Below are 25533 nucleotides of genomic sequence, written 5' to 3' on the forward strand. Positions count from 1 at the left end.
GGTGCAACAAGCTTTGTGTACACAGCTCTTCTAAGTGCTGTTATTTTAAAAATATTGTCAATTGACCATCTTTTGAATAGCTTTACCAAATGGTTCTAGAAAATCCTCATGGGGCGTAAAATTAGAAATACAGTAATTATTTTTATAGCTACTTTTCTGGGTAACAGCAAAGTAGCTATAAAAATAATTACTGTAAACAACTCTCTTTTGCGTATGTTATCATTTATATTCAAGCCAATGGTATTGTGATAACAAAAGCATCACCAGGATGTATGAATGGTGGCATTGGGCCCAAGCCAGAGGAAAAATGTCACTGTGTGGGAGGTGACAGCTCTCAGTTTGTGCCGTTATACCACCAATGAAATCTGCATTTGTGGAATAAAAAAACAACTCTGCTGCGTGCAGCACATCACTCACTTTAAAGAAAAGGATTATTTGTGAGAAGGCGTTACTTTTAACCCTATGTAGTTTAAATTTGTCATGAATAATATACAAGAGTGGTATAAGGTTAAATGTGAAGGTTTCCGGATCTTTAGTTTGTAAATATACTTCCAGTGCTGGCACATGCCTTTATAGTATTTGTTCCTGAAGGCAAAAAGCGAGACAGGAATTTTTAAATATTAACAGAATGTGGTTCACATTAATGTATACTTGTTTATGTAGTACCCTTCACTTAAGGCAATGTCCTGGAGCACTACAGAGGGACAGAGTTGGACACCAAGCAGGGGAGAGGGTATAGGTGCATTCAAAGAGGTGGCTGTAAGTGCATTCAGAGGGGTAGCATTTGCGGCAGGACAGAAAGACATAAAGATAGGGGATGGTGGAAGGAAGGAGTTTCTAAGGTAAGAGAAGTCTAGTGTACTTACAATTCAGCAACATTCAGATTATTCTGAAGACATTAGACTGGTTCAATTATCCCAAAGTTCAGTATGGTGAATTTATGTCTTCAAGCCTTACTTTAGAGTCTATAATGTACGTTTTGTTAACCATGTAAATGCATGTGTACAGAAAGAACTGCAGATGCCATTAATTAGGCAATTAATCACTGAATAGAATTACAGATCCCTTTGTCGCATATGCTTTACACAACTTGTATAATTGTGTTCTCTGCTACAGTCTTAAATGATTTGAGTGCTGTACACCAATCTTGCTTTTCCAAGTTGTGGCTTTTCTGCGGATGTCTTATAATAATAATACATAATAATCCTTGTATTTGATATAGCAGTCTTCTTCTAGACGTCTCAAACTGCTTCACAGAATATACTGTAAAGTGAATTGACTGTCTATTTGTGGGCAAAAGGTGGCAGCCATTTACGCACAGCACTGTTCCACAAGCAAATGTGGATTGAGTGACCAAATTATTATTGTTTTTTTTGAAGGATTATTATCCCCGGAAAAGCGATCTGCCAATCAACTAACAATCGGGTTGCTACTTACCGCTAGGTAAACAGAGGCGTGTGGAGTAAGAAAACTTGCCCAACATTTCGCCCTGCTGGGAATCGAACCCAAGTCTTGCTTGTGAGGCGAGTGCTCTAACCACTGAGCTATAGGACTCCTCAGCTACAGGTCTTGTTTGTGTAACACAGACCATGATGTCCATTTAGCTGGTTAGACTCCAGCAATACCCCCAATGCACACTCTGGGGACCCCAAACCTAGGCTCTTGCTAGCCTGAGCCTAATACTCTCCCGAATTAGGTAAGCAGGATGCGTCCAGGGAGAGAGTGTGTGTTCCATTCTAATGGGAATTTCCGTGTGTAGTTGGGATGCATGAAAATCTCATTCTGGTTCGGATATTCTTAAGCATGATGATGGGTTGCTAAATGCTTCAGACCCTGGCTTCATAAGCCAGATCCTGCAAAATAATTTACATTGGAACATTAAAACTAAGATATACGCTCTCTTCCCTTTCCCCCTCCCACACACTTTTTCATCAAAAAGTGAAGTACTTAAAATAACCCAAACTTGCACTGAGATACTGCAATGTAAAGTCCGTTGTCTGTTTACCTCGGGGAGTTAATGGTCAGACGCCCACATGGGTGTGATTAAGACCACAGTCTGACAGAAACCTGTTGTCCTGGCAACACCCACAAGATTAACTGACCATACTAAAAGAAAACAAATGGAACAAAGTTTACATGAATACAGCTGAGTAATTAAAGACAAACTTTTTTTGTATTCACTTTTCAATCATGGCATTTATGTTGTGAAGTACGTTAATGCGTGATAATTGTTTTTATTCTACTGTCTGTTGATTTTACTGTTTCTATTCTGCTGATCCGCTTTTTCTCAATTTAAATACAGTTCCTTCCTCCCTCTCTGCTCTTCCCTCCCCCCCCCATCCTCCAAACACTCCTTAAGACATTGACTCTCACTGAGGTAAGGTCCCACCAGACTCATCTCCCCCCTGGTATCTGTACAATAGCCATTTTTCACATGAGCTTAGACACTGGGTGTTGGCAGCCTACACAACTGTGTGGGAGGGGACATTACAACTGGGCTGATTCTGTTCTTATCTGATTGCTCATTCGTTCTTTCGAGCTCTTTTGTGTTAAAGGGACCCATTCTAGAGTAAGCTCAATAAATTGTGTAGATGGGAGCAAAAGGATTTAGACAGATTAAGCGTGGGCAAAGCTGTGGCAGATGGAGTTCAATGTAGGGAAGTGTGAGGTCATCACTATGGACCGAAAGAAGATAAAGCAGAATATTTTCTTAAGGGAGAGAAATTAAGAACCGTGGAGGAGCAAAGAGATTTGGGTGTCCATATCCACAAATCGCTAAAAACTTGTTCCCCGGTCCAAAAAGTAATCAAAAAGGTGAATGGAATGTTGGCCTTTCTCTTAAGGGGCCTGGAATACAAAGGGGAAGAAATGATGCTTCAGCTGTAATAGCGCAATAGTCAGACCCCATCTGCAGTACTGCGTTCAGTTTTGGGCATCACACCTCAGGAAAGATATATTGGCCTGCAAGGGATGCAGTGCAGGTTCACAAGAATGTTATCAGGCCTAAAAGGGTTAAGTTAATAGGAAAGGCTGCGTAAACTTGGATTGTATTCCCTTGAGTTTAGAAGGTTGAGGGGTGATTTGATTGAGGTATTTAAGATGATAAAGGGATTTGATAAGAGAAGTTATTTCCTCTGGTGGGGGAATCCAAAACAAGGGGACATAGTCTTAAAGATTAGTACCAGGCCATTTAAGAGTGAAATCAGGAAGCATTGTTTCACTCAAAGGGTGGTAGGAATCTGTAATTCTCTCCCCCCAAAAGGCTGTGGATGCTGGATCCATCCTCACCTTCAAGAGTGAGGTTGATAGATTTTTGGTAGGTCAGGGTATTAAGGGATATGGGGAGAAAGCGGGAAATTGTAATTAAAAGGATGAATTGAGGTTCAGATCAGCCATGATCTAATTAAATGGCGGAACAGCCTCAAGGGCTGAATAGCCTACTCCTGCTCTTATGTTCCTATGGTCCTATCTTCCTAGAGGAGTGTAGACCTAACTGGAGGATTTCCTCTAGAGGTGGTGAATCTCGCTGCTTGCTGAGGATGCTTGCCTCAATTGTTCTTGGGCTAAGCAGGATGGCTCCTATGTATCCTTGTAGAGTCTCTTACACTGTGTAGACTCTGCCCACAGAAGTCCAGGGCCATAAAACAGAAATCCACACACGGTAGGTTGATTTGGGTCCCTTCCTGTAAAAGTGGGTGAGGTTGAATATGTGCTGGGGACAGCCTAGCTTTGACCTGGACTGAGTAGAAACCAATATCTTTAGCCAATCAAAAATGGATTAGTTCATTTATCAGCCTGTTCAACCCTAGTCACAACTGTTCAGGATATGCGTTGCATTGTCACAGTAGTGATTATTCATAGTACATTGCATCAAAACAGTAACGCCTTACCAGTCTGTGCTTTATTTTTTTCCAGACAGTCACAGTGACATAGACGTGGTACATTTTCAATAAGTGTTTTGAGTAGAAACAGAAGACAGGGGTTTCCTAGCATATAAAATATATCATTTTATAAAGGCCATATGTGCAATTATTTTTTGAATGTGTGACTTGCCCTGCGTCATGTGAAACTGGCCTCATGATGGTGAGTCACATAATTTATAAATACAACGTCATTGTATATTGAACTGGGTGAAGGTGGTTGAATTTTCTACTGGCTCTGTAAAATTTAGTGATTAATATAAACTATGTGAGGAATTCTATGTATAGAGTTCATTTTTAATTAAATAAAACTAATGCAGAATCTTATACGTAAAATTGAAACAACAGATTTCAAAAGTTCAGCTCCATTAAGGCCTCACTCTGTATACTTGTTTTAATGTGGTTGCTGTTTACATGTCGTCTTTTCAACATTTGTGTTCACTTTCTGCCCATGATGGTTCAATCGGCTTTCAGCGGTGAATGAAGTAGGTCAAAAAAACTGCAATGACATGGGATGCATAAAAAAGATAATAAATTGGTCACTTCAATCCATGACTGTTTGTGGAACAATGCTGTGCGCAATTGGCAGCCGCGTTTCGCCCACAAATATACAGTCAATTCACTTTACAGTATAGTCTAAAGCTCTTTGAGACTCTAAAAAGCTCAAAAGGTGCTATATAAAATTCAAGGATTATTATTATTCTTATGCTAGCAAATAACCCCTTCAGATCATTACATTTAGAAATCCAAGTTTTTGCAGTGGTGGACTTGTGGCTAAAGGTAAATAACTATGGGAGGGTGCATGTTGTGTGCAGCCTATTGTGTTATGAAGATAGCAGAGGTCATTTAGTAGCAATCAGAAGTGCAAACTGTGGACAAATATTTACTTTTCGCAACCAGGGGAGCTCACAAGATTACAAGATTACTTTGGATGAAGAAGGCCATTGAGAGCCCACTGATCTCATCTTTTCTGAATACCCACTTCCCCCCCCCATCACGGTATCAAACTGTTTTTTTTAAATGAGTCCAGTGTCCTGGCCTCAATACCCTTCCTGGCAACCTGTTTCAGTCATTAATTACCCACTGGGTAAAGAAAACCTTCAGAGTATCTGTCCTAAAATTGCCCTTTACAATTTTAAACCTGTGGTCTCTTGTTCTACTGTCTGGGTGCACCCAAACTATTGGGTTTACTTTTGGCAATCCCATTTATGTTATACGCCTGTGAGGTCACTAGCTTATCTAATCATTACTCATTAATAGTGCAATCCTCCTAACTCCTCAGATCATTCTTATTGCTCTCTGCTGTACTGTTCCTGGGGCCTGGAAAGCCCCTATATGTTGCTGTATTAGGTGCAGCCTGACCAGAGAACTATAGCTTGAGTATGACGTCTGGGAGCATCTGAACTCAACTGATTTAGCAATTTAGCCCAGTATCTAGTAAGCTGCAGCAAATTGTGGCACCCCATACTGTTGCTACCTCACTCCATCTGTGCCAAGATTGTTGTTGAGGATGTATCCTGCAGCAGTAGATAGCACAACTTAATTTTCCCAATACTTCTGAGATCCAGATCATTTCCTCCAATGAATCCAGAGTCTTGACCTCAATCACTTTTCTGGGCAACCTATTGCATCAATTATTATCTGTAGAATGAAATATTTCCTAATTATTAAATCAGAATGTCTTAAATAATAATACTAATCCTTGCATTTGATATAGCGCTTTACCACGTCTTTGAGATGTCTCAAAGCACTTCACAGAATATACTGTAAAGTGAAATGACTTAACAAATGGCTGCCTAGTGCAATAAATGTAGCAATTTTGTCAGCAAACCCAGCAGCCCTTTTGCAAACAAGAGTCCAACAGCCACAATAAGGGAGGATGATAATTAATCTTGAGGATATTTGCTGAGATATATTGTTGCCCTTCTATCTTACAATAGTGTCCTGGGATGTTTATCACCCATCTGATGAAAAACAGAGTGAACCTTGGTTTTGATGTCTTATCTGAATGATTTGGGAATTCCAACACTGGAGTCTCAGTCTACACTGTGAGTTTATTCCCAAAGTGGGGTGTGAACCCTCCCAGAGCTGAGAATGCTCCCAACCGAGCCAAGCTGACATGTCATGGACTGAAGTGACCACATTAATATTATTAATGCGTGGGGGTGGGGGGGCGGGAGAGATGCCAGATGCCCCCAGTGCCCTGTGGGGCCAGAGTCATTTCCTCGACGGGAACTCCCTGCTGCCCTGGTCTTTTAGCTCTTTTAGTTCAAGGGCTACTCCAATGCAGCCTTTCAAACTAAATCTCTAGGATTACAAATAAAAACAAATTTAATTGGTACATGAGGGAAAGGAACCTTAAAGTTTAATAGTTTCTTATTTTCTTTTCCATTTTTATTATTTACTGGGCCATTGGGAGAACTCCTTGCTTGTAATTAGATTGTGTTGGGATCTATAAAGTCCATCTGAGCCTTGTGCCCTATTTCATGCAGTCCCTGACCAACCTCATTTGCTTGTTTACTAACTCTCTTAAATTGATGTCCTCTAGTTACTGACTCACAGACCAGTGGAAATAATTTCTCACCATTGACTCTATCAAAACCCCTCACAATTTTAAAGACTTCTATTAGGTCACCCCTCAACCTTCTTTGTTACAACAGAAAAAGTCCCAGTTCCCACAGTCTCCACTCATAGGCCAAACCACTCATCCCTGGTATCATCTAGTAAATCTCTTCTGCATCCTCTATTGCCTTGATGTCTTTCCTAAAGTGGGGAGACCAATACTAGACACAGTATTCTAACTGTGGTCTAACTAATGATTCATATAAGTTTAGCATTACCACTTTGCTTTTATATTCTATACTTTTATAAAACCCAACATTCCATTAGCTTTTTGGAGAGTTTTGTCTGCCCGCTCCCTCCGTTTATTGGGCTCTGGCCTGCTCCATGTCTCCCGCCCGACCCGCCCTACCATCGGTGGCCAGGCTTTCAGCCTCTCTGCCCCCACACTCGTGTCATCTCCAGTAGATATATATCAGAATTCAAATCCTTTATATCAATGAAGAAAAGCAGTGGTTCTTACAGTGACTCCTGGGGGACACCAGTATTTACATTTCTCATTGCACATAGCAGGCCTGTACTTCCATCCTTTGTTTCCTATGCTTTAACCAACTTTCAATCCGTGCAAGTACATTTTCATTAATACCATGAACTCTAATTTTATTTGACAAGTCTCCTATGCAGCACCTTATTAACTCAGCAAGAAAGATGTGAGAACATTACCAACGTCTTCACCTATAAATACACAGTCACTACACTTTATAGCATAATTGTATGAAGCACTTTGAGATGTCTCAACAGTGTGATAAGGCGCTATATCAAATGTAAGAATTATTATCATTATTATCTTCCTGCCCAGAGCTTGGACACACCTCCCAACCTATTGAGCAACAGTTCCACCAGTTGGGAGGTGTGGAGCTTGAGCAGCAGCTGCTTGGCGCAAGCCACCCCGGAACCAAACCTCGGGGGCTAACCTCTCCTCCCTCATCCGCCCACCCTCCCGCCCAAACAACCCACTACCCCCTCCCGTCCCACACATCCCCCTGCCAACTGTCCACTCCGCATTGGCCTTCAAAATGTCTGCTCCATCTCCAACAAGACCCTGATCTTCAATTATCTCATCCTCGATGAGAACATTGACATCATGGCACTCACAGAAACCTGGATCACCCCAGGTGATACCTTCCCCTTCACTGAAACCACACCACCCGGCTACACCTACCACCATGCCCCACGTCCCAACCGTCATGGTGGTGGTGTGGCCCTCATATCCAGGGCGTCACTTGCCCTATCCCCCTACTCCACCGGCTTGTTCCACTCTTTCGAACACCTTACCCTCTGCCATCCCTCCCACCTCTCTCTGAAAATTCTCTTACTTTACCGCCCTCAAAATCCTCTCCCACCTTCATCTCTGACATCTCCACCCTCCTTCCTTCAGCCTCTGCTCCAACTGCCTCATCATCCTAGGCGACTTCAACCTCCACTTCACCCCTTCCTGCTCCATCTCCTCAGATTTCTCCTCTCTCAACCTCTCTCTCCACATCCACTCTGCTACCCACACCCACAGTCACCCGCTCGACCTGGTGATCACCCGGAGCCTCAGCATCTCAGATGTCACCATCACTGACAAGGCCATCTCCGACCACCATTTCATCTCCCTCAACTCCCATATCCCTCTCCCCGCTGCCTCCAAACCTACCACCATCTTCTACCGCCCGTAGAAGAAGATCTCCCCACAATCCCTCTCTGCTGCCCTGGAGTCCTCTGATCTCCCCCTCTGGCCCACCTCTCGCAACAACCCACTCGCTGCACTCACTCTGCTCCACAACACCCACTCCACTCCCAAACTGCCTCCTACTCCCGATCCTCACTCTGGTTCACCAGTCACCTCCGCTCGCTTAAGGGCCAGGTGCGGGCTGCCAAACGCACTTGGCTCAAATCCGGCCTCACGGTCCACCGCCACATCTGGCTGTACCTCATCACGACCTACCGCTCGGCTCTCGCCTCGGCCAAATCATCCTTCTATTCCAGGTTAAACCTGGAGGCGAAAGGCAACCCCAGGCTCCTGTTCTCCACCACCAACCAGCTCCTCCGCCCTCCCCGACACGCCTCGCAGATACTTTCCTCTGGCTTTCACTGCGAGAAAATGCTGGACTTCCTCGAGTCCAAAATCGAGGGAATCCGCTCAGCTGCCACTGTCCTCCCAACTTCCAACCCCCTCCCTACCCCCACCCCACACAAGTACCCATCCGACAACTACCCATCCCTCCTTCCACACCTTTGAATCTGTCACCCCCTCCTCTGTCTTCAACATGGTAACCTCCATGAACCCCACCACCTGCTCCCTGAACCCCATCTCCACCTCTCTCCTTAAATCCCAGCTCCACCTCCTTGCCCCACTACTCGCCAACATCCCTGTCATCTGGCACTGTTCCTTCCCCCCTCAAAACAGCCACTATCACCCCCACCTTGAAAAAACCTTCCCTCGACCCATCACAGCTATTTAGCTACCGGCCCATCTCAAATGTCCCTTTCCTATCCAAGGCCTTGAGAGAGCCGTTGCCTCCCAGCTTCACTCTTCCTCTCCTCTCACTCCCTCCATGAACCCCTCCAATCGGGTTTCCGTGCCGGGTTTGCTCTGCTCTGGTCAATGTTACAAATGACATCCTGACCATGTGTGACCAGGGATCCCTCTGCCTCCAACTTTCTCCAACTCAACGTCAGCAAGACCGAGGCCCTCCTGATTGGCTCGCGCCAGCGCCTCCGCATCTCAGGTGCTGGCAGCATCAGCCTTCGTGGCTGCACACTCAACCTGACTAAGCCAGTCAGGAACCTGGGTATCATCTTTGACCCTGAACTGTCCTTTCTCCCCCACATCCGCGCCATGACTGTCTACCACCACCTCCGTAACATTGCCAGACTCCGACACTGCTTCACTCCTCAGGCTGCGAAACCCTCACCCACGCATTCGTCACATCAAGGCTCGATTATGGGAACTCCCTCCTCATCGGCCTTCCCAACTCTTCCCTTCACAAGCTGCAGATCATCCAAACCTCTGCAGCTCGTGTACTCTCACGCACCAGGCTCCGTGACCCCATCACTCACACCCTCGCCCGACTCCACTGGCTCCCCATCCCCCAGAGGATCGAGTTCAAGATCCTCGTCCTCGCTTTTAAGGCCATCCATGGCCTTGCCCCCTCCTACCTCTCTGACCGGCTGACTCCCTATCAACCTGCCCGCTCCCTCCGTTCATTGGGCTCCGGTCTGCTCCATGTCTCCCGCCTGACCTGCCCTACCATCGGTGGCCGGGCTTTCAGCCTCTCTGCCCCTACACTCTGGAACTCCATCCCACAGTCCCTTCGCCTCGCTTCCTCCCTTTCCTCCTTCAAGGCCGGTTTCAAGACCCTTCTCTTCGATCATGCTTTGGTCTTCCTCCCAGACCTCTGCCTTCCCTCACCCCTACACGACCCCTCCCCCACGCTCGGGCGTGACTGTTCAGCGCTTTGGGACGTCCTCCCAATGTGAAGGGTGCTCTATAAATGTAATTTGTTGTTGTTGTTGTTTGGCTCTCTGTGTACCAATCAAGGTGGATAACACCTGAATATTTAAATGTGTGTGAACAAAACCAATCTCCAAGTAACACCTTCGAGCAGTTTCTATCCTAAACCCCAGTTTCCTCATCAGCTTTTTCACGGACAACTGCCTGGTGGAAGGATCTATACAGGACAATTTGTTACATAGTCCATAATAAACAGTCAAATGTAGAATGACTTCTTCCACAGCCAATCTCACTGACTTGTGATGTCAAACTCCAAAAAGCACAGAGGCCATTTAGCCTATCATGCCTGTGCTGGTTCTCTGGAAAAACTGTTTAGTCTTATTCCTCTGCCATGTTCCCATACCCCTTATATTTTTTTCTTCTTCAGAAATGTATCTAATTTCCTCTTAAAAGCTATTATGGATTCTGCCTCCATCACCATTCTAGATAAGGTAGTCTAACCAAAATGCATTCATTGTATTTCGACCGTGTACCCTGAAGCTCACCCACCAAGATTAAACAGAATATGTCTGCAGGTGGCCTTTATTTCACAATGGCAAAGTAAATGATAAACACATCTGCCATTTGATGGAAACCAGCCCAGAATCTGCACAAAAAGCATTCAAAAAAAAATGTTAGGTAAAATAAATTATGCTTGGTTTGATTAGGGCAGCGTTTTTCAAACTTTTTCACACAGCACCCCATTTCAGACATTAATGCCCCATGGTCACCACTGTCCTTCTAGAATGTACCATGTTTGCGTGCTCCTCAGGAAGCACAGGCTCATCTTTCCCCTTGGTCCTTGTTCCTGGGCTGGTTCGTGACCGATATTTCAATTGGAAGGGACAGGACAAGCCGGATATGTTTCTTTTTTCTCTCTCTCTTTCTAAAGCCTGGCCTCACTCGGTCTCTCCCCCCCCGCCCACCCACCCAACCCCAAAAAGTGGTATCAGAAAACAGCTTTACAGCTTTCCCTCCTGCACCTTTATGTATTATTGCTTGGTTCTAAAGGAGTAGCTCATCTTAAAGAAATGAGTCATCAAGACAGGCATTAGCCCAACTTTCACTAAATGAATCTTTCTGTGGGATGACTAGAGACGTAACACTGTGCATTGTGCGTCCCTTAAATGAAACCTTGCTCTGACCAAAATAGTATCACAGCAAATTACCCACACTGATTGCAGGCAGTGCTGTAACTTGTGCTTGAAATTGATTGTGTCACTATAAAACAAATGCGAGGGAGTGATTGTGGGACGTCCTCCTGACGTGAAAGGCGCTTTATAAATGTAATCTTGTTGTTGTTGTTGTTGTTGTTTTGTATTGAGCGTTAAGGACACAAGTCAGGTGGAAGAAAAACAAAGTTACATAAACACACCATTATTTGTTTGTGCAACAATTTCTAATGCTGTGCCGTAAACTATTTTGATTTACACATTTGTACATTTACTACTTGGAAAGCCAGTACAAACGTTGTTCAGGAGCTGTGGATGCAAATGTGCACCCAACCACTTGATGGTATGTGTCAGATATGTAACATGCTCTTCTCTGGAATTCTCATTCAAACCCATTTCTCTCCTGCCTTCAAAAATCTCCTAATAGCATCTCTCTTTAACCTGTGCTTTTGGTTAAGTCTATCTTTCCCCTTGTTTGGGGTCTATCCATGTACCTGGACGGTTAACAATAGATTATACTCATATAGCCACTTTCACATGGATGATGTCTCAAAACGCTTTACACAGCTGGCTGGGCACCCAAAGTTGATGGGGGGTTGGAGTGGGGGGAAGCTGAGAATAGTATATGCAAATTGCTGTTTCCAACCCACAGCAAAGCTGGATGGCCCACAAATTGTGTTTTAAACTTAACGTAAGCTGGGCGAATACCATTGGGTATGATCAGTCACGCTTTTGTGGAGGGCAGAGTTGTTTTATTTCAGAAGGCTTTGTGGTGACCCACAGTCTTCAGTGGTGCATGTTATCCATTATTGGGTTGACTACTCTATTCGCACCACATTACAATATTGAAATTTATTTTTTCCCAGTTGGCTCCATTGGGCCCATTGTTTACTGATCTCTACAAATGTTGATTGCTTTGCTACGTATATATATTTGGATTTCTGTTATATCTTTAGCAATTTGAATATGATACATCCCATTATCTCAGTGCATGCCTGGGCACTTGTCTATGTGCCTCAATGTGCAGTATACTCCTTGTTACTCATCATCATCTCAACCTATTCAGGAAGGCGACCAGAGCAATGCTAACCTGCATTTTTAAGCGCTTTGGGACGTCTAGAAGACGTGAAAAGCGCTATATCAAATGCAAGGATTATTATTATTTTTTTAATATACGGTTACACAACTCTTAAAACTTCTTGTGTCATCTGTTTATACTGCAATGCCTTGACAAAAACCTCAGGGTTGCTCTCAACAGCCAAGCTCCAAGCATAAATCATTTCAGTATGAGTTTTAGACCCAGTTACCACAGTGACATTGTGGTCAATAGCCAGTATACACTGGGCAGGCTGTTAACCATGGAGCATGGCTGTTAACCAGAAATGTCCAGCCCAGAAGAAGGCAATCATGATGTTGAAATTCATTGTTTTCCCATTACTGGCTTTTGTCTAGTTTCATCCATCGTATGTATATACATTGATCGCTACAAATAATACTTGTTTTGTTACATCTTTATATTTGGATTTCCCTTATATCTATAATGATTGGAGTATAATAGATCTTGTTGCACTCCAGTACATGGTCCCATCATGGCTGTGGCTCTCTGAAAGCAATTTATTTAGTCCCATTCTCCTGCCTTTTTCCCCCATACTCTTATTACTCTCCTTTTCAGATATTTTATCTTATTCCCTCTTCAAATTCTACTTCAACCATAGTTCTAGTTAAGGTATTCCGCTTCCCAACAACCCTCTGTGTAAAAATAATTCTCCAAGCCTCTCCCCTTTGCTCTTTTAGCAATTATCTTAAATGTTTGCCTTCTTGTTAACTGATTTGCCAAGCGTTGGAAATAATTTCTCCATATTTACTTTCTCAAAACCCCTCATAATTTTTAAAAACCTATCAGGTCTCCTTTTTTCTAGTTTCTCCAGTCTCTCCTCATAAATAAAATCTTTGGTATCATCCCAGTAAATCTGCTCTGCATCCGCTGCATGGATTTAACATCCTTCCTATAATGACTTGTTCAAAATAGGACACAATACTTGATTGTTTCTTTTTACTCAGAGGGTGATTAACAACTGGAACAGGTCGTCAGGAAGGGTGAGACAGGACACTGCACTCTTTTAAAAAGGAGCTTGATACTGAGATGGGAGAATGGTAGGTTGGGTATTCTGGAGGATGTGATCAGATGGGCTGAAAGGCCATCTTCATCCAAATCAATCTTGTAATTCAGGCCTAAATAGGTTCAGCATGCCCTTTGCTTTTATATTTATATGCCCAGGTGAAAACCTAGTATCCTACTAGCTTTTTAGAGTTTTGTCAACTTATCTCCTACCTTTAAAAGAGTTGAGTCTATTAAATACAGGTTATTCCATTTCTTTTAAAATATTATTATTTGATGTCCACTCCTTATTCTTCCTCCCAAAATATATTACCTCACTCTTTTCTGCAGTCAGTTTTGTTTGCTGTCCATTTGCCCAATCCACTAACTAGTCTGTCCGTATCCCCCTGAAGTTACTTACGGTTAGTCACGCTCCCTTATTTGGTGTTATCTGAATCTGTTGATATTGTGCCTGTTAACTGTGTGTGTGTGTGTGTGTGTGTGTGTGTGCATGTGTGTATGAGACTCTCGCTTATTCCTACTATCCTTATTTAAACCAGATCTGCTGCTCAGAAAAAATTATGAACCTTGTAACATTGCATGCAGCTAAAAATTGTTTCCAATATTGAGCCCCATTGCAGACATATAGATAGATATAGATAGACATATAGATAGTCATCTCACAGTTAAGTTAATATCTATTAGTAAATACATAATTGTAACATTGATTAAGACAGAGATGTTCAAAAAAGTTTGCAAATAAGCAAAGACCAAAAAAGAAAAATAACTTACAAAAATGGGGGAATAAAAATGTGCTAATATATTTAACACCTTGTACTGGGTTATTATGCTGGTATTTCAGCCCTGGGAACTGGGTTCAATCTAAATCCTCTGCAAGCTATTCTCTTGCGTGTCAAGAGTTTGTCTCATTCTTTTTAGGTGTTTAATGCTCATAATTTGATGCAAATGGACAATTTCTCCCCTCTTGATTCACCTTAGCGCCTCCTGAAGGCAGTGTTCACTCCTGTGTCCAATGGTTGTAGAGCAAAAAAGTTAACATAAGTTTGTGGATTCACTAGAGGGTCTTTTTAAAATCCAATATTCTGTAATTTGTGTTTATATACATGTGTAGGTCTCAAAAAATGTCAAACAATTGTTTCATTGCACATGATCAAAACGCCACCAAAATTGCAAAGCAGGAAATTTTACATTTATATGTTTCTTGGTGCCCTTTTGCATTTATAAAAATAGATTTGTCTTTACTGTCACATATAAGCCAAATGTCAGAATTTTTCTTCTTGTTCTCAAAGAATAGGCTTATATTATCACATTGAAGCCTTGACTCATCTGAATCGTCGAGTCTTCATTCCCTCATGCACATCCAGAGCACAGTGAGAACACCTCAGTTGTCATAAGAACACAACACAACATCACTCATCATGTGGTACCACAATCAGCTTTAATAATAATAATCTTTACATTTTATATAGCGCCTCATCATGTCGTTGAGACATCTCAAAGCGCTTCACAGGATATACTGTAAAGTGATTCACTGTGCCGTTTGTGGGCGGAAAGTTACATAAACCACACCCCCAAAGGAAACAGCCTTTTCCCTTTTCCTCTGATTTAATGCTTTCTGCTTTAATTGTTATTAGGTGCTCGGGCCAACAGATCTAGTTGTTGACAACATGTATGTTTGCCTTTATATTTAATGTGTGAATCTATCTTAGATAGTAGTTTTCTTACTATGGATCCTCGGGCTCCATGTCGCAAATTGAAAACCCATTTGGCGCATAGTCTAGGCTGCAGTCCCCTGCTGAGAAAGTGCTGCATTGTTGGTGATACCACCCTTCAGATGAGAAGTCAGGTCCTGTCTAACTGTTTAGAAAAGAGAATGTCTCCCAGTGTCCTGGGCAACTATTTAGTCTCCAATTAAATAGACCAGGCTCTTCACATTCTCTGATTTTTTATTTAATTAAATAGTGTTGGTCAATGGGCCATATCTTCCAGCAGCACCTAAAGTGATGGACAAATCTTGTCATTGATCTACCAGGAAATCACCTTTAACACAAAGCCTTACACTGTCAGGCACTTTCCTGCGAGCACACAGAGTGCATCTGAGTGACCAGATAGATCAAGGTCTTAATCACAACAGAAGAGGGAACATTGTATCAGTGTCCTGGAATTGCTTATGGTTCAGAAAACATTTATTGTGATTTTGATTCTCCGAGTCAAATTTATTCCCATTTGGGCAAAAAATGCGATGACTGAGTTCTAGCTAAACAAGACCTTCCGTAAAAATGTCTGTACACCTTTGAAGTTCTCCCTATTCAGAATCAGCAGATATGTTACCCTAACCTCGCAGGCCAGGTTATGTTGCAGAAACAGTCTTAGAGAAGCTTCAGCTGTTTGTAGGTATTTCCCATAGTACTCATACTGTCCCGAACATTACAGTTTCTCTCTTTTAGTTTGTTTTTCATGTGCATTGTTTTTTTACTGTGTTTTCGTCCTTACTGAGTTTACTCACAACTACAAAGGAAACAATTGGATAAGAGGTGGCACTCATTCCTGTTTCTCTGAAAGAGTCTTTGGTCACAGATGACTCACCAACCTTCCCTTCCTTTGTTCCTCTATCTTGTTTACGTTTCTTAGAAGCAGAGAACATATAGTATCCACCACAGTGGAGCCTAACCTTGTTGGTTAGCCAACAAAATAAATGTTCTTTTACGGCATAAAATCAAGAAATATTCAATCAAGAAAAAATATTGAAAGCAAAAGATTGATTTAATACAGCTTCACCTAAACCAGTGCGAATATTTGGTGGGCAACGTTCTGATGGCTCCTCAGGCCACTTCCGGTCCATGGGCCATGGGTTGGCCACCACTGATCTACCATGCAGTCCTGTAGCTCAGTGGTTAGAGCATTTGCCTCACAAGCGAGAGACCTGGGTCCGATTCCCAGCAGGACGAAACCCTGGGCAAGTTTCCTTACTCCACACGCCTGATAATGATCCCTCAAGAAAGAAAACAATAATAAATTGGTCATTTCAATCCACGACTGTTTGTGGGACACTGCGGTAAACAATTGGCTCTGGCATTTTGCCCACAAATATACAGTCAATTTACAGTATATTCTGTGAAGTGCTTTGAGACGTATAAAAAAAACTTGAAAAGCACTATATCAAATGCAAGGATTATTATTATTATGTTGTGATAGTATTTCTAGGATGTGCATGAAACTGTAACTTCTGATTTGGAGGATGCATGTAGATTATTTTTTTAATGCCTTTTTTTATTGTATGAAAATCGGGAGTGACACCTACTTTTCTGTGGCTTTTAACTACAGTTTTTACATTCCATTGTTAGCACCTAAAAGCATATATTGTATTTTAAAAGGTGCAAACTAAATGGTAAGTATACAAATGTTTTAATGGCGTCCTGTACAATTTAAACTTGTTGTATAAGGTGTTCCAGAGAGTGTACATTGTTGCTGACATCATGGTTTCATTTAAATAATAATTTGGTGTACATTTTAACTTGAGTGTAAATGTCAGCCAGAGCTACAATCTAGTGTGTTCAACATGTTATGCCAGCCTGACAGATCTGTTTGTTTTGCTGCAATGGGAAAATATTGTGACCAAAGAGATCCCTGAATACCTTGGTTATGATTAAACCGTTACAAACCAGAAGGTTGCAGGATTAGTTCCTGTCTTTGCTGAATTATCTGATCTTCGGTGAAAGCTCAATTGCAATTGGCCTCGACGATGCTTGACCCAAACAAAAACAGCTTCCAAATTTAAGACTAACCCTAGGAATTTTCCAAAATTCCACACAAAGTTAGATTTCAAAGCATCAGTCTTAAGGCTAAGAACATGAGGTATTTTGAGATTTCTGATGAGTTTGGTGTTGGCTGTGATGGCTCCCTGAGTCAAAAACAGGCTGCTGAAACCTCACTTGAGCTCATACAGAAACAATAATGTCTGGCCTAAAGGCTGCTAACACCCATGGTCCAGAACAAATCTCCACCTTCATGAAAGAAGACTCTCAATTCGGCTATTTATATTATTTTTGGTCATCAACTGTGGACATTTTACTTTCCTTCTGCTGAGTAATTTCTCAACTTTGATTCTTTGGTGAGAATTAAGTTGTTTTCTGATTTCAACAACACCACAGCTGTTCTTATTGCATGGCACAATACCTTATGCCACAACGTTTAATTACAGGAGTGATACAAATGTAATTTTGTTGTTGTTGTCTGTCATAACCAGTGACAAAGGAAACTGAAGACCATGAAGGAAAGTGATGTTTAGTTTGGTACACATTGTAATAAATGGCACAGTGTGCTACAGTGCAGGATGTTGGGCTTAGAGATATCATTAATGAACCACTTGAGCTTCACACTGTTTATGGCATCATCTCAACCCCTTAAGGTGAGACTGCTTCTTCACACACACCAGTGCTGGATAACACTGAATCAATCACAGTTTGGATTTCAGCAACTGATTCTCAAATAAAGCCTATTAGATGCTCCCAGCACATGGTATTAAGGTTGGCCCAATGGTCTGACAACAACAACAACAACAAAATTACATTTGTATAGTGCCTTTCACGTTGGGAGGACATCCCAAGGTGCTAACAGACAGAATTACGGACCAGAACTGAGGATCGGGGTGGGGTAGGGAGGAAGGCAGGGGGGAAGCAGGGAGATCGAAAGCACAGTCGAGGAGGAGGGTCTTGAGGTGGGTCTTGAAAGTGGCAAGAAAGGGGGCGAGACAGAGGGGCTGTGGGATGGAGTTCATGAGGGTGGGCACAGAGAGGCGGAAGGCCCATTCGCCGATAGTGGGGCAAGCAACAACAACACCTTGGATTTATATAGCGCCCTCCACGCCAGACGGCGTCTCAGAGCGCTTCACAGTAACGGATCCAGGGGCCGAGCCAGGGGGAGGGGGAGGAAGGTGACCAAAGGCGCAGTCGAAAAGAAAGGTCTTCAGCTGAGACCTGAAAATAGGAAGAGAGGGAGCGAGGCGAAGGGAGTGTGGAAGGGAGTTCCAGAGCCTTGGGGAGTAGTGGCTGAAGGCACGGCCGCCGATCATGGAGCGGAGGATTTGGAGGACAAGGAGGAGGCCAGACCTGGTGGAGCGATGGCAACGGGCACTATTGTGAGGAGAGAGGAGGTCAGAGAGGTAGGGGGTGCAGAGGAGTGGAGGGATTTGAAGACAAGGGTGAGGATCTTGAAGTTGATCCTCTCTGGGATAGGCAGCCAGTGCAGTCTGGCAAGGACTGGGGTGATCGTGGAGCGGAGTTTGGTGCGGATAAGAATGCGGGCGGCAGAGTTTTGGATGACCTGGATTTTATGGATGGTGGTGGAGGGGAGACCGGTGAGGAGGGCATTTGAATAGTCCAGCCGAGAGGTGACAAAGGCATGGACCAGGGTTTCAGCGGCTTTTGGAGTGAGGTATTGGCGGAGACGGGCGATCTGTCGGAGGTGGAAGAAAGGGGTGCTGGTGAGAGACCGGATGTGGGGGAGGAAAGGTAATTGGGGGTCATGAAGGGCACAAAGCAAGGCGGGGGATATGAAGCAGGCCGGAGCCCGCTGAGTGGAGGAAGCGAACAGGGTGGTAGAGGGTTAGGAGGTCAGAGAGGTAGGGGGAAGCAAGACCGTGGAGGGCTTTGAAGGTGAGGTCCAGAATCTTGATCTGTATCTTCTGTGTGATGGGAAGCCAGTGGAGTTGGAGCAGATTAGTATTAAGCAGATTTTTTGTGAAATAACCTCATGTTAAATTTGTTTGCTTCCTATTAGGGGTATATGATGGAAAACCGCATCCCGGACCTGAAATGTGACTCTGATGTATTTGTGACTTTCGAGGGTGACAATGTTGTGATGTTGCAGGTAAATTGGCTACTTTGTGTATTTATGGATGGTTTTACTGTGACATGATTAGTAAAACATGATTTGTGGAGTCCTGTATCTCAGTGATTAGAGCATTCGCTTTGCAAGTGAGAGACCTGAGTTCAATTCCAGGCAGAGGGCGAAACCTTGGACAAGTTTCCTTACTCCACACGCCTAATAATAATCCCTCCAAAAAAACAAAACAATAATAAATTGGTCATTTTCAATCCATGACTGTTTGTGGGACATTGCTGTGCGCAATTGGCTGCTGCGTTCGCCCACAAATATACAGTCAATTCACTTTACAGTGTGTTCTGTGAAGCGCTTTGAGACGTCCTCCCAACGTGAAAAACGCTACATCAAATGCAAGGATTATTATTATTATTATTATTAAAAAGTATAAGATTGGGATTTGTGTGTGACAGCCTGGCATCTAAAGTCAGGAGATTGTGAGTTCAAGCCCCATGTCGATGTGGAACCCATGTAGTCCAGACGCTCCAGTACAGTGCTAGAGGTGTGCTGCATTGTTGGAGGTGCCATCCTTTGGATAAGAAGTTAAATTCAGGTCCCATTTGCTTGTTCAGGTGGATGTTAAAGATCACGTGGCACTATTGTGCACTATTTGAAAAGAGAAACATTTCTCCTGGTGCCATGGCTAACAATTCCTCAAATAGAGACCAATCACAATTTATAATCAACGTATTCCTCACATGGAGTCCTTTAACATAGTGATTAGAGCATTAGCCTCGCAAGTGAGGACCTGGGTTTGACTACATGTTAGGCAAGTTTCCTTACTCCACGTGCTTCTGTTTACCTAGCAGTAAGTAGGAACCTGATTGTTAGTTTATTTGGCGGATCGCTTTCCGGGAGTAATAATCCCTTCAAAATAAATAAATAATAATTTGGTCACTTAATCCACGACTGTTTATGGGACACTGCTGTGTGCAATTGGCTGCTGCATTTCAGCCACAAATTATACAGTCACTTTACAGTATTCACAATTCACTTTACAGTATATTCTGTGAAACACTTTAAGATGTCTCAAAGTCGTCTTAAGGAGCTATATGGAATACAAGGATTATTATTATTATTCACTTCAACAACAACAACTTGGATTTATATAGCGCCCGATGGAGTCTCAGAGCGCTTCACAGTAATGAATAGCGGGGCCGAGGGAGGGGGAGGAAGGTGACCAAAGGCGCGGTCGAAAAGAAAAGAAAAGGGACCTGAAAGTAGGAAGAGAGGGAACGAGATGAAGGGAGTGAGGAAGGGAATTCCAGAGCCTCAGGGCATAGTGGCTGAAGGCACAGCCGCCAAGAGTGGAGCGGAAGACTCAGGGGACGAGGAGGAGGCCAGACCCGGAGGATTGAAGGCAACAGGTACTGTTTTGAGGAGAGAGGAGGTCAGAGAGGTAGGGGGTGCAGAGGAGTGGAGGGATCTGAAGCCATTTGTGGGACGTTGCTGTGCACAAATTGCAGCACACTTCAGTACTGCATTGGAGTGTCATCATTTTATACTTATATGAATCCTAAGTTCCAATGTGGGCTCTTCAATCTTGAGAGAAGATGGTTGAGAGGAGACTTTATAATGGTGTAAAACATTTTAAATGCGATTAAAAAGTAAGACTAGAACAATACTTCAGGATGTGCTCAGACAGTAGAACAAGAGGACACAGGTTTAGAATTGCAAAGGACAATTTCCACACAGATATCAGGAAGTGTTTCTTTACCCAGATATTAAGTAACAATTGGACCAGGAGGAGTGGTTCATATCATAGAATTATAGAATTATCAGCACAGAAGGAGGCCATCCGGCCCATCGTGTCTGTGCCAGCTCTTTGAAAAGAGTTATCCAAACCAATCCCTCTCCCCCACTCTTTCCCCATAGCCCTGCAAACTTGCCCTCCCCAACTTGTCCTGGTTGAGGCCAAAACACTGGACATATTTTTAAAAATAAACAGCTTGATGCTCTGATGGCAGGATGGTGTATAGTATTCTGGAAGGATGAGATTAGATGGACTGCGGGGCTTTCTTCATCCAAATAATCTTGTGATTTTCAGATGCCAGCGCTCTGGATGCAGTGTAGCTTTGTTGCAACTAGGATATTTATAAAATCGGACTGATTCAATATAGGAGGGAGTTCACCCATCTGGGACCACAAAAACAAAACAACAACAAAATTACATTTGTAAAGTGCCTTTCATGTCAGGAGGACGTCCCAAGGCGCTGGATAGACAGAGTTTCGGACCGGAGCTGGGAGTTGGGATGGTGGAGGGGGGGAAGCAGGGAGATCGAAAGCACAGTCGAAGAGGAGGGTCTTGAGATGAGTCTTGAAGGAGGCAAGGGAGGGGGTGAGGCGGAGGGACTCCAGGACGGAGTTCCAGAGGATGGGGGCAGAGTGGCAGAAGGCTTGCCTGCCAATGGTGGGGTGGGTGAGGCAGGGAAAGTGAAGCAGGATGGAGCCCGCTGAGCGGAGGGAGCGAACAGGGTGGTAGGGGATTAGGAGGTCGCAGAGATAGGGTGGATCAAGACCATGGAGGGCTTTGAAGATGAGGACCAGGATCTTGAACTGTATCCTGTGTGTGATGGAAAACCAGTGGAGTCGGGTGAGGATGGGGGTGATAGAGTCACGGAGCCTAATGCGGGAGAGGACATGGATTGCAGAGTTCTGGATGATCTGCAGCCTATGGAGGGAGGAATTGGGGAGGTCGACAAGCAATGAGTTTGCATAGTCGAGCCTCGATGTAATGAATATGTGTATGAGGGTTTCGGCGGCCTGCAGTGTGAGACAGTGGCGGAGCCGGGCGATGTTGTGGAGGTGGGAATGGCAGAATGGGTCATTTACACAGATGTGGGATTGAAAGGATAGTTGCGGGTCAAACAAGACCCCAAGGTTCCGGACTGGCTTAGTAAGGTGGTGGGTGCAACCACGGATGGTGACACAACACAAGGTCTATTTACCCAACAAAAGATTAGGGGAGTTCTCAGAATACTTACCTAATTTAACGTTCATCCCTAATCTGACTATGTAGTTGCTCTGATTAGTCCAGGAGCCGTTGTGTTGTTAGAACAATGTATCATTCAAAATCATTTCTTCTTCTTCTTCCTGAATATCCTGCCTTAAAACCAGCTTCACATCTACCAAAGTGCGCTTGCATTCCATTTGTGACTTTCCAGGGTGACAATGTTATCATGCTGCAGCTAAGATTGCCATTTTGTGGCATTTTATGGCTGACTTTTCTATGGCTTGATTAGTAAAAGCATAGAATTAGGATTAGTGATCAGGGCAGAAACATTAACATAAACACCATCTTTAATAACTTGTACAATATTTAAGCTTTCTAAAGTACAGTATTTCATCTTCTCACTTTCATTGTCAGTGGCTTAATTCCGGTAGTGTGATTTACAGTGACATCTGCGCTCATTCACATTGTGTTATGTTTTTCAAAAGTAGTAAACAACCTAAGTAGTAGTAATCTTCCTATCCCTCTGGCCCTCCACCCGTGGAGATCCTGAAGCAGCCGTCCAGCTGCTCCATGATCGCCTCTCCTCCACCTTCAACTCCCTCGTGCCCCTGAAATCCAGGACCATCTGCAAACCCACCCGATCCCCCTGGTACAACAATCTCTGCCCCAAAAAACCCAAACCCGTCTGCTCGAGCAGACAGTTGGCCAGACAGTTTACCGCCAACTGTGGCTCGAGCATCTCCACAGCTACCGCCGTTTTTTGACTCATGCAAAAACGGGCTTCTACTCCAACATCATCTTGGAGGCTAAACACAACCCAAAAATCCTTTTTTCCACCACCCACTACCTCCTCAGTGCCTCCTCAATCTTCGTATCAAATGCCAAGTGCGAGGAGGTCATGGACTTCTTTTCTTCTAAAATACTTAACATCCGCCAGACAGCCTCATCCACCTGCCACTTGTCACCCACCACCATGCCCTCTCTGTCCCTCTCATCTTCCTAATCATCCGCTCCTACCACCACCCCCATTCTACATTCCTTCCTCTCCATCTCTCCCTCCTCCCTCTCACCCACCATCACATCCATGAAACCCACCACCTGCTGCCTCGACCCCTTCCCCACTAACTTACTGGTCATCCAGCTCCTCCTCTGCCCACTACTGGCTGACATCATCAACCAATCCCTCTCCTCCAGATTAGTCCCTGCCTCCCTCAAAATTGCTGTCATCACCCCCCTACTGAAGAAACCCTCCCAAGATCCCTCAAACCCCAGCCACTACCGCCCTATTTCTAACCTGCCCTTTCTCTCAAAAGTTCTAGAATGCGTCGTTGCCAACCAATTTTGCGCACACCTCTCCTCCCACTCCCTCTTCGAACCCCTCCAATCCAGCTTTCGCCCTGCCCACAATACAGAGACTGCGCTTGTGAAAGTCACAAACGACATCCTCTCTATCTGTGACCAGGGCTCCCTCTTCCTCCTTGTCCTCCTGGACCTCTCCGCTGCGTTCGACATAGTCGATCACGCCATCCTCCTCCACCGCCTTTCCTCTGTCATCCACCTCAGTGGGACCGCACTCTCCTGGTTCGAGTCCTACCTCACAAACTGCCAGCAGTACATCTGCACAAACGGCTTCTCCTCCTGCTCTCACCCAGTCACCTGTAGCATACCCCAAGGATCCATCCTTGGCCCCCTCCTCTTTCTGATCCTCATGCTCCCTCTTGGGGATGTCATCCGTAGACATGGGGTACATTTCCACATGTATGCAGATGACACCCAACTCTATTTTTCCACTTCTCTTTGCGACCCCCAGTCCCCTGATGTTCTGTCAGCCTGCTTTCTTCCACCTCCGACATGTCGCCCGTCTCCACCAATACCTCTTCCCAAAAGCCGCTGAAACCCTGATCCGTGCCTTCTGTCAGATCTCAGGGGCTGGATGAGCGCAAACTTCCTTCGCCGGTCTCCCATCCACTACCATCCATAAAATCCAAATCATTCAAAACTCTGCCGCCCGCAATCTCACCTGCACCAAACTCCGCTCCCCGATCACCCCAATCCTTGCCAGACTCCTATCCCAGAGAGGATCAATTTCAAGATCCTCACCATTGTAGTCACGTCCCTGCACTCCTCTGCACCCCCCTACCTCTCTGACCACCTCTCTCCTCAAAACAGTACCCGTTGCCTTCGTTCCTCCGGGTCTGGCCTCCTCCTCGTCCCCGAGTCCTCCGCTCCACCCTCGGCAGCCGTGCCTTCAGCCACTATGCCCCAAGGCTCTGGAACTGCCTTCCTCACTCCCTTCGCCTCGCTCCCTCCCTTCCCATTTTCAGGTCTCTGCTGAAGACCTTTCTTTTCGACTGCGCCTTTGGTCACCTTCCTCCCCCTCCCCCTGGCTCGGCCCCGGGATCCCTTACTGTAAAGCGCTCTGAGACGCCGTCCAGCGTGGAGGGCGCTATATAAATCCAAGTTGTTGTTGTTGTTGTAAACAAGGCAACAAATGTTTGATCAGTTTGAGGACCGAGCAATTTATTGGACTTGTTTTTCAAGGACACGTATTATGTCTTCAGAATTCCCACATTCAAAATTTAAGTGAAGTGGAATACACTTTTGCTGGAACCCGGTTAACCCCGGATGTTGGGCAAATCAACAAAACGTCCTGCCCCGATTCATTTGTATTCTTACCTGTTGTAAATATGCCTGTTAATTCGGATGAAAATCCGGTTACTCCGAGCAAAATGCTGCACTGGTCACCGGTGAATGTTACTCACTCAGGCCTTCTGTGCTGTTGAGCGCCTGCATTCAGCCATGAGGGCCTGCTGGATGTAGATGGAAGGAGTCAAACTGCGATTGACAGCGGACTCCAGCCATTTACAAACGGCTGGAGTTGGGCTGTCAATCAGTGAGGGGCCGGAGGAACGGAGAAGAATAATGGAGGGCAATCCTGATTTATTGACAGCTCAGCCGCTGGTCAATGGGTCAGTGCCCGTTCAATGGAAATGGCAGTGGGAGGGAGAAAGCACCTCCTCTGCTGGACGGGATGGTCCTGAACTGTATTTTGCAGCCAAAGGTAAATCTATTTTACTGAACTCTGGGAGAGTATTTTAGCTTTAACTGGTTAGTTAATGTTGCTTCAACTGAAACAACATTATTACATATTATTATACGATTCCATCGCAGCTCCTCTGATGGGTGGGAATGGTATTTCAGCTAACCTCGGGCACCTCTTAAATCGGACAAAATGTCCATCCCCGATTTGTCCGGCTTAACCAGCTTCCATTGTATATTAAATATTTGGCTTGATCATTCTGTATGACACGCTAAAATTACTTTGAGGCCAGAATAACCAATTAAAAGGAATATTTTATCAACAAGGTAGACATTGTGTGGAATGGGCTTCC

The 25533-nt window shown here is 44.3% G+C and overlaps 1 protein-coding gene across 4 annotated transcripts in view; it reads left to right on the forward strand.

Moving 5' to 3' along the window:
• The window catches only part of acoxl (acyl-CoA oxidase-like), a 164705-nt gene that overhangs the window by 84702 nt on the left and 54470 nt on the right, over window positions 1-25533 (forward strand). For all 4 annotated transcript variants that reach the window (XM_042332935.1, XM_042332937.1, XM_042332936.1 and 1 more), the window contains one exon: window positions 19087-19176. In XM_042332935.1, coding sequence (XP_042188869.1) covers window positions 19087-19176 — 90 coding nt within the window. The remainder of the gene's footprint in view (window positions 1-19086; window positions 19177-25533) is intronic.

This window comes from Callorhinchus milii, unplaced genomic scaffold (assembly GCF_018977255.1).
Source record: "Callorhinchus milii isolate IMCB2004 unplaced genomic scaffold, IMCB_Cmil_1.0 Scaffold3, whole genome shotgun sequence".
NCBI lineage: Eukaryota > Metazoa > Chordata > Chondrichthyes > Chimaeriformes > Callorhinchidae > Callorhinchus > Callorhinchus milii.